Genomic DNA, 11,014 nt, shown 5'->3' on the forward strand with positions numbered 1-11,014 from the left:
ATCCAAAATCGGTCCGTGAATGTCAAAACCGTACAATGTTTAATATTAGGATGCCTTCCATTTGGATGAATCCATTGTAACGGCATCCATTTGGAAGGCTCGTCAGTGGCCTGCTTCATCCATTACCTACAGCTACCAGCTAGCAGAAAAAAGTCAGGAGCTGTTAAATCAGGCGATTTTGGGGGCCGATCAATGTCACTGTTTCTCGAAATTAATCGACCGGGAAACGTACAACTTTTTAATGTTTCTATTGTGGCTCGTGCCGCGTGACAATCGGCTACGCGAGCCACATGCGAGCACACGAAGGTATTCAACAACGGAGCTAAAACAGCCACCATGGTATCAGGATTAGATAGCATGGAGAAGAAGTTATAATACTCACGTTCCTCAGATATGAGGTTAAAATAAACACTATTGATATAAGTAGCCTACTAGTACCAGCAAACAGTCGGAAGACCTGTTCGACAAACATTTAGAACGCCATTTACAAAGCATTCTATTCACTACTGACCAGTATTCATCGAACTTTCAAAGATATGGTTGTTATACATTTATAGCTCAACTTATACTGGCATAAAGTTACCTACAATAACAAAATACTAGCCGAATAGATCACAGAGGCATCAGAGCATGAAATCGTCAATAGAAAGTGTTTAAAATCGTTTTCTTCCCTTATAAGAGATCGATCTATAGTTTGAACGCCATTGGTGAATTGACAGTCGACCGTAGGAGCATAATTTAAAGAAATGAGCAGAACAGTTCTTGTAAGTACTTTACCTAGAAATTGGGGCATAATAAGTAGTATTTAATGGTAGATTTTTATGCACATTTAAAGTAAAAGCTTGAACGATTCACAAGACATACTACATATTTACATAACGTGGATCTTTTTTAGCTAGGGTTCTAAGTGACAAAAAAAGGTCGAACCTTTTTTTTCTTGATTAAAGCATGAAACTTGGCACAGTTGTTCCTTATATCAAACCAAGCCGATTTCGATCGGTAGCCCGAAGGAGCCCCCCCTCTGGGGCCGGAGAGGGGGGGGTCAAAGTACCGCTCGCCCGGCTTCATTCTTAAAATTCTAACAGGCCCCGTTTAGCTAATAGGTCATATTTGGTATCAATTTCGGATAAATCAATAACGTAGAATTCATTTCTGGTATAAAAAATTAGCAATTTGTAGAAAAAAATAAAAAAAACTCAAAATATCTAATTTTTTAAGTTTAATTTTTGTTTCTTATTTATTGTCAGAATTAAACTGCCTGGTTTTTCTACATTGAAAAAATATGATGATAAAGCCTATTTAATGCAGATTTTAAAAACATAACTTTTACATATCTTCATTAAGAGGAAATTGCATAAAAAAAAACTTATATCGTCTCGCGCCGGTGAATATCTTTTTACCGACATCGGAATCGATATAGACAACATCCGAAGTACACACTCTGGAGACCGATTAAAAGTATTGTTTATTGTTGTAGATACATAAATATAGAAAAGCGTACAAATATTTTCTTATGTGTCGTTCAGTGAAAAAAGGGACCTTGGAAAAAATTATCACAGAGCCTCGCGTTTGTATAGAAGCATACTCGTAGGTATTTAGTTAGTGCCAACCACTCCATGGACTCCATGGTCGCTGTTCTCAATAGGGGATATTACTGCAATGTTCTGCCGCCAAAGTGCAGCACTACCGACTCTAGTAAATTCATAAACTAACTTATACATACTGTACCTTAAACTGTTTTTTGATAAGTTTTCACAGACAATAAAATATGACATTGATGCATCAAGGCGGTTTGTTAACCAGGGCCTATCGGTAAAAGCGAAAATCGAAATTAAGTTATCTGCCTCTTGATCGAATATGCAAGAGTGATAGAGGGATTAGACAACGAAACTTCGATTTTCTTGTTTCGCGGCAGACCCCCAGATTGTTAGTGATTGACAGATAGTGGTAGTGGCGCTACCTACGCAGAGTTTTGCGTAATATTCCCTATTAATAAGAAGTAAACTATAAGTATTATTTAATCTGCTTACTTATTACATTATACCACACTTTAATGTTGCGTCTTGTGTATTAATGCAATTCCTTCCCCCGACACATGAATGGATACATTTCATAATTCACGTATATATGTCAGTTTCAACCATATTCTGGCCACAGCAGGGTTGTCAGAACAGTTTGGAAACAGTCATCTGCTCCTTGCTTCCATTCCCAAGAAGACGGACTGAGCAACTTTAAAGAGGAACTAACGTCTGACCCCCAAGCCCCAAACATATAATTCTATCCTGATAAGGCTGCTTCTCTGTCAACGGGCTTTGCGATCGAAGTGTATAACTGTCCATAGAACCTCTCGATCTCACCTAAAACCTCCGCTTTGCTCGACGCTATGCTGCCATCTTCCCGTTTCAACTTTGTCAGCTGGCTTTGCCCAATAGACTTGTCCTTTGCGAACACTTTGGAGCCTTGGTTTCGCTCAATAGTCTCTTTAATACGGTTAGTATTAAAGAGACGCAGATCATGTCGCAAGGACTTAGATATACGTCTATTGAGCTGCCTATATGACTCCGCGTCATCGGGAGACTGCAACTGTAGCGAGCGTCGTTCAGCCATGAGGTTTAAGGTTTGCTCGGTCAATTTCTGAGGTCTATCTTTACGGCGGGGTCTAAAAAACTTAAACCCTACTGTGTGGACAGTTTCCACTAGCCCGTCGTTGATTTCGTCCACTGAAGCCAAGATCTCTAGGCAAGCAAAGCGGTTAGAGAGCTCGAGTTGAAAGCTTTCGGGGTTTTGAACATGGGCTCGAGTAGGTCGGAGCGTAGACTTCATCAGGCTGGACCTTTCAAGTTTAATATTGATATTCAGTGTGCCTCTTACGATTCGGTGATCACTACCGGTCTTTACCCTGTTGATCACAGAGACATCACTGAATATCCGTTTCTTGTCGATCATGATGAAGTCTATCTCGTTTCTCTTCGATCGCAAAGCCCGTTGACAGCTTGGTAGGAGATCCAAGAGCCAAGCTGTCCCGACATTATACCGAAGATATCCCGGACATCAGTCTGTACGAGATTAGGATGGCCCTGAAGCAGCTTAAGAACAACAAGGCGCCGGGCAAAGACGGAATCACTTCAGAGCTTCTGAGAGCGGGTGGAACACCGGTACTTAAAGTCCTCCAGAAGCTCTTTAATTCCGTCTTGTCCGAGGGCATAACGCCTGAAACATGGAATAGAGGCGAGGTGGTGCTGTTCTTCAAAAAAGGTGATAATAACCTATTGAAGAACTACAGACCCATCACGCTTCTGAGCCATGTCTATAAGTATGTATGTATGTAGTATGTATGTATGTTTCTGACGATCACAATATAGATTCTTATAAATTGACATTAATGTAATTTGTACTGTAATCATATGTTGTGAAATAAATATCTAATCTAATCTAATCTAAGCTGTTTTCAAGGGTCATCACGAACCGTCTCGAACACAGACTTGATGACTTCCAGCCTCCCGAACAAGCCGGTTTCCGAAAAGGCTATAGTACCATAGACCACATCCATACGCTGCGGCAAGTTATACAGAAGACCGAAGAGTATAACTTGCCATTATGCTTAGCGTTTGTGGACTATGAGAAAGCCTTCGATTCGGTGGAAACATGGGCGGTGCTTGAGTCTCTTCAGCGATGCCATATTGACTATCGGTACATCGAAGTGTTGAAGTGTTTGTATAGTAACGCCACCATGTCGGTCCGAGTACAGGAGCAGAGCACGAGGGCGATTCCATTGCGAAGAGGCGTAAGGCAGGGAGACGTTATCTCTCCGAAACTGTTTACTGCCGTAATGGAAGACGCCTTCAAGCTCCTGGAATGGGAAGGACTTGGCATCAACATCAACGGCGAATACATCACTCACCTTCGGTTTGCCGACGATATCGTAGTCATGGCAAAGTCGATGGAGGAACTCAGCATGATGCTCGATGACCTCAACCGAGTTTCACAACGGATGGGCTTGAAAATGAACATGGACAAGACGAAACTTATGTCAAATGCCAATGTTGTGCCCATCCCAGTCTCTGTTGGGAAATCGGTACTCGAAGTTGTTGACTCGTACATCTACCTAGGACAAGTAGTCCAATTAGGTTGGTCCAACTTCGAGAAAGAGGTCAACCGCCGTATCCAACTCGGTTGGGCAGCGTTCGGGAAACTACGTAATGTCTTTTCGTCCGACATACCTCAGTGCCTCAAGACGAAAGTCTTTAATCAATGTGTGTTACCAGTGATGACTTACGGCTCCGAAACGTGGTCTTTCACTATCGGCCTCATCTCAAAACTCAAAGTCGCTCAACGAGCTATGGAGAGGGCTATGCTCGGAGTTTCTCTACGTGATCGAATCAGAAATGAGGAGATCCGTAGACGAACTAAAGTCACCGACATAGCCCACCGGATTAGCAAGCTGAAGTGGCAATGGGCAGGCCACATTGCACGCAGAGAAGATGGCCGATGGGGTCGAAAAGTGCTCGAGTGGAGACCACGGACTAGCAAGCGCAGCGTAGGACGTCCACCCACAAGATGGACAGACGATCTTGTTAAGGTCGCCGGAAGACGCTGGATGCGGGTCGCTTCCAACCGGCACGTATGGAGGTCCAAGGGGGAGGCCTATGTTCAGCAGTGGACGTCTTATGGCTGAGATGATGATGATGATCATAATGTAATGAAAATATTTAATAATACTTACAGTTTACTTCTTATTCATTGAGAATAGCGACCATGGAGTCCGTGGAGTGGTTTACACTAATTAAATACGAGTATGCTTCTATACAAACGCGAGGCTCTATGATAATTTATTCCTAGGTCCCTTTTTTTACTGAACGACACATAAAAAATAGTATTTGTACACTTTTCTATCTTTATAATAGGATCTATAAAGGATCTACAACAACAAACAATACATTTAATCGGTCTCCAGAGTGTGTACTTCGGATGTTGTCCATAACGATGCCGATGTCGGTAAAAAGATATTCACCGCGCGAGACGATATAAGATTTTTTTTATGCAATTTTCTTTTAATAAAGGTAAGGAAAAGTTACGTTTTTAAAATCTGCATTAAATAGGCTTTATTGTCATATTTTTTATATGTAGAAAAACCAGGCAGTTTAATTTTGATACTAAATAAAAAATAAATATTACACTTGAAAAATTAGATTTTTTAATTTTTTTTAATTTTTTTTCTACAAATTGCAATTTTTTTATATCAGAAATGAATTCTACATTATTGATTTATCCGAAATTGATACCAAATATGACCTATTAGCTTAACGGGGCCTGTTAGAATTTTAAGAATGAAGCCGGGCGGAGCGGTACTTTGACCCCCCCTCTCGGGCCCCAGAGGGGGGGCTCCTTCGGGCTACCGATCGAAATCGGCTTTATTTGATATAAGGAACAACTGTGCCAAGTTTCATGCTTTAATCAAGAAAAAAAAGGTGTTTGCACTTAACATCCTCACTTAAATCGAGAATGAATAGACATCTTTTAGATAAGGATGTTCTATCCCAGATTGCATCGGCACTTACCGTCACGTGAGATTATGGTCGAATGTTTACGTTTTACTAATAATAAAAAAAAACCCTGGGCCGTGATGATGATACAATCTTCGAACTATAAATGGATTTTTATAAGCTTGCTAGATGCATAATAATTGCGATTTATTCTAATTTATTAGCATCTTATCTGCTCAATTACCTCACATTTATTTAACACCATTAACCTACTGTTTAATTTTAATTATAGCAATTTAAACTTAACCATAACAGTCATTGAAAAAACTGTTATTTAGAATTTGCTACACGAGAATACGGTAAACAATTGAATGAGTTTCATTTTACGGCTGTTATGCGTATTGAGACTGAAAGCTACAATAATTTGTTACATAACAGAGGTATAATGAGATTAATGAGTTCATTTTGTGCTTCAATCAGTTACGTAACCTGTCAAATTAGAATTTATACGAGTGTAACTAAATCGAAATGGTATTAAGACATGCAGTTTATCAACTTCATAATTACGTTTTTTATATTGAGCGATTTGTAGTAGATATAACTTTGATAGCTTTTCGAGCTATAGGCCCCAATAAAACAATATTGGCTACGATTATGTAGGTTATATGTAGTTTTTAACAGAGTTCATCCAAAGAGAGAAATCTCTTAATTTGGTTAATTGTATGTATTTTTCAATAATGAGATTAATGAGTCATGACATATCATTTAAAATTTAAGATTAAAGTCACCATATCTATGCTTTTTATTCATTTATTCATATCTTTATCTATCTGTCTTCCATAGAAATATAAGAAATATTTTTTTGGTACTCTTCAATATTTTTTGCGGTACTCCTCATAACCTACTTTCCCTTAAAGGTTTTTTTGACATTAATTCGACACAAAATAGAAGGTCATGATTCTCATTATTGTCATTATTCACGTTGGCGCTCAATAGTCGTGATGTTAGAAAAAAAATACATAAAGAGGGTCAATCTTTACATCCAGTATGTTTTACTTTATCGAATAAAGAACAATGATTTCAAAACTACGAAGTAATATAATACATAGTGTTGTATTTGTACTTTTGTGGATGGGTAATTAATTAATACTCCATCATGCAAAACACAAGAACTTTTATTTCGCAAGAAACATAAAAACTAAAACTGAAACACTTCAAACATTGACAATGTCACAAAAGGCCATAGGCTAATATTACTCATACAAAGAGTATTTATTGTTACTACACATAGGTCTATGCTGGTATGACGAACGGTATCGGCCTGTCAGTTGTTCGGAACTGTCAAAATTTTGTTCTAACTGACAGGCCATACCGTGCGGCGGACTGTTAATCGGTGGGCCCCATAGTCACACTCCTAACTGCCGCTTTCTCATTATAAAACAACATTAACGACATTCTAAAATGGAATAACATGAAAATTTACGTGAGCAGGCAAATAACATGTTTTCATGGCTAAAAATTGGAGAATTACATATATACAACACTTCTACTATGATAATACTATTACTTATTCTGTGCTTCTACTCGTTCTATTTTCATTGTAAGTGTAAGATTTCTTTAAACTAGCGATCCGCCCTAGCTACGCGCAGGTTAAAAAATTATACACCTAACCCTTCCTCAAAAATCACTTTATTGATAAGTACATGAAAACTTTTAAAGATTTTTTGATATTAAATAATCTGGTTTGAAAAAAAGCAATAAGGGAGTCAAAGTTTATACAGTGTGGAAAGATAAGTCGGGCCCTGGAGGGAAACTGCCATAAATCCTTATGCTGGCTCATTTTACTTAAAGGAGACATTCCTTTATTTTGAAAAAGAAACAAAACTGCATTCAAAGGTTTTTTTCTTTTTTTCTTCAATTTCGCTTGTCTAAAAAAACCTTGAGTACTAAATATTAGATTTTATGGATATTTTGTACGACAAACGAGTGTAAGACCTAATGTTTCTTGGAGAAATGTTATCATTAACATTAACTGTATCGACTAGTAGAATAAAATTGCGAGATTTTATTTTTTGTAATTTTCAGTCGGTTCGGGTCCCGGGCGAGGCAAGCGTGTTTTAGGAATTCATTAAATGCAGTTTTGTTTCTTTTTAAAAATAAAGGAATGACTCCTTTAAGTAAAATGAGCCAGCTCAAGGATTTAAGGTAGTTTCCCTCCAGGGCCCGACTTATCTTTCCACACTGTATAGAGTTAGACCAAGAAAAGTCTGCAGATATTTTGATAGCCCACGCAGTGCAAGTGTTATATTAAACTTCTATTAAATTATGATGTATACATAACACTTGCACTGAATATAACTATAAATATAAATAACAATCGCTGCAGACTTTTCTTGGTCTAACTCTAGGTATCCAGTTTTTACGTTATACATTAAGATTTCATGTTACACTTGTGTTTTACTAGTACGTAAGCTAAGTACGTATTGGACTATAGTACAGTCAAGGAATTTAAATTCCGACCCATTTCGTACTTTGTCACAGTGACAATCAATATGAAAGCCGCTAGAGACCTCATACGGTTGTCACTGTGACAAAGTACGAAATGGGTCGGAATTTAAATTCCTCGACTGTACATGGCCATGCAGATATACTTGTCCAAAAACTTTTGATTAACGCAATACAATCAGATCAGATTCCTATCATAGAAATTTTATTGTTACATTAATTTGTCTAATTAAGTTCTTACGTATTACAAAATTGTAATTTTTGTATCATGTCGGTAACAAATTGACAGCTCACCTGATGGCTGATAATGATAAGTATGTTATATACCTACTTACTTATCTTTGGTGATAGGTACCTAAAATGTAAAAAAAAACCCATCAAACTTTGCCCCCATCTTTGCCCAAAAATATATTTTTAACAAATCGTTTAATGTAATAGTTACACATTATACACGTGCATACATATGAGTTATAGTAATGCTTCTATTTTTGGTAGAAAATACTAAAAATAGGTTGCACTTGTAAGAAAACAATAAATATAACACACATGTGTTCTCAATTCAAAAGCTCTTATCTTTTACAGAGATATATACAGGGTGCTTCCTGTAACAGGACCAATAAATTAAAGTAAAGGCTTCCTCAAACTGACCAAAATTTGTTCAGAAACTTTTGAAAATTATAAATCCTTTAGACTTCCTCTTTTTCATACAAAATAAATGTACCCTGACATCAGTGTGTTTGACGTTACTTGTCACGCTTATAACATAATAAAATTTGCAATACATTGCGTCTTAGAATAAACTTTAAAGTGTAATAAAAATCAAACCATGAGTTATTTTCAAAAGTTGCTGAACAAATGTTGGTCAGTTTGAGGAGTACAGTCTACAGTTTTATTTATTGCTCCTGTTACAGAAAACACACTGTATAACTCCGTTATACTCCCTGCCTTTGTGTTTTTAGTACTTATCTATGTTACAGATAGGTACTAAAAATGTATATAGTAAATAGAAAAAAACATATTCTCAGAAATCAATTTTGTTCTGTTCGCCCTGTTCGCGCTTGTAAAGTGTTATTTAAATTTCAATGCATCCCTTTCTGCTGTCACAGATTTTCCTGTCATTAGCCGTAGCATGCCACGCATGGTCCGTGCCCTTCTACCCCGTGCAAAGGGCCCCGATGAGGATGAGATACACCAGATACGCTCCACCACCGCCACCGAAACCTCACAGGATACCTAGTAAGTTATCTAGATTCACTAAATACCCCCGATGGAACGAATAAAGGATAACTCACGTCACGGGCCGTGTCCGGGCCGGAGCTTCCGGCGCATCGTTTTCTATGGAAAGCATCACGTGATCACCTGTCATGTCATAGAAAAGTATGCGCCGGATGCTCCGGCCCGGACACGGCCCGGTCTAACGTGAGTCATCCTTAATACCGGTCCGTGTGTCAAATTTAATTTTATATCGAAATCCGTATTGAGTATGTACTTTCGCATCCATCTAAACATACATATATTATTTTGTTCTATTGTAAAATGAAATGAGGCTTAAAACGAACTTCTAATAAGCCAAAAAGACACAAACGGATTCTGTAATACTTAGCATAACAGCCTTAGGGATTATTCATTTAATCTATCAGGCAGGGTATCAGGCAATTGATACAGAGGAAGATTAATTGCCACTAATCATTCAATTTATTTACTTTTTCCCACGCAATAATTAATAAATTTCCAATAGTTGAACTATTGTTATGGCCACAATTGCTTACCTCTAAATACAGTAGGTACATTTTCGCAGTTTTTATCAATTGAAAACGCCCTCAATTCCAATACGTGATGTCAGTTCCAGTTCACGAGACCACCGAAGAATACCAAAGGCCGAAGCGCGGTCACGACAGCGACTTCTACGGTCACGACCATGACCACGACCAGACCCGGGGTGTGACCGGGCCCGTCCACACTTTCGTGAAGACCGACAAGAATGCCAACTACAAGTGGGGGGTCAGACACCATGTTGGAAATAAATACGCTTCGTAATGTGGGGGAGTTTTGCTTTGGTATTTATTTAGTTTTTATGTTTAATTTAATTGTTGTTTTGGTTGTGGATTAAGAGTGTTAAGTGTTGTTGTTTGTTTTATTTATCCTGTATGTGAAAAAAAAAACATTTATTCAGGTGAAATAACCCCTATTTTACAGACGTTGAATTTGTCAGTTGATATCTAACTACGTCTACTTACACGCGTTTAGGATTCAAACTATACTTGTTTATACGTATCAAAGTCAAGAAAATTAAATACCTCCAAGTATTTAAGTTTTAGTAAGTACCTACAAGTAGTAAAGATATAATACCTATAACTGTACCTATAACTATTGTTTTTTTTTATAAATATTATAGGACATTTTTTACACAAATTGACTAAGACCCACGGTAAGCTCAAGAAGGCGTGTGTTGTGGGTACTCAGACAACGATATATATAATATATAAATACTTAAATACATAGAAAACAACCATGACTCAGGAACAAATATCTGTATCATCATACAAATAAATGCCCTTACCAGGATTCGAACCCGGGACCATCTGCTTAATAGGCAGGGTCACTATACCCACTAGGCCAGACCGGTCGTCAGAATTGTACATTATTAATTTTAAATTTGACAAATTAACATTGTATTTAGTGTGCTAAAATTATATGAGTCCCATTGTAACCCTTCGGGGATTACTGAACCTCAAAAAGCACTCTCTATCTTTTTTTTCGTGATGTACGGTCGAGGAATTAGATTTCTGTCAATTCGTACGTTGTCATAGTGACAATAAGTAATATGAGACACCAGCGGCTTTCATATTGATTGCCACTGTGACAAAGTACGAAGTGGCACACTAAAAATTTTATTCCTTGACGTACTGGTGTACCCAATAGTTAACATACATGTTTCTTCCTTAATATTTGTATACAATGATTACCTATGGGAGTAGTCCTACGTGGGCGTATACAGAATGTGGCAAGTGTAACGTATAGGGTGT

The 11,014-nt window shown here is 37.8% G+C and overlaps 1 protein-coding gene across 1 annotated transcript; it reads left to right on the plus strand.

The window, feature by feature from the left end:
* The first annotated feature begins 699 nt into the window (after nucleotides 1–699).
* LOC134666274 (uncharacterized) lies at nucleotides 700–10,112 on the plus strand. Its single transcript, XM_063523427.1, has 3 exons — nucleotides 700–764; nucleotides 9,095–9,224; nucleotides 9,832–10,112. Exons 1-3 carry the CDS (start codon nucleotides 747–749, stop codon nucleotides 10,023–10,025), a joined length of 342 nt encoding a protein of 113 aa, XP_063379497.1. The 5' UTR covers nucleotides 700–746; the 3' UTR covers nucleotides 10,026–10,112.
* The last annotated feature ends 902 nt before the right edge of the window (nucleotides 10,113–11,014 follow it).

This window comes from Cydia fagiglandana, chromosome 7 (genome assembly GCF_963556715.1).
Source record: "Cydia fagiglandana chromosome 7, ilCydFagi1.1, whole genome shotgun sequence".
Lineage (NCBI taxonomy): Eukaryota > Metazoa > Arthropoda > Insecta > Lepidoptera > Tortricidae > Cydia > Cydia fagiglandana.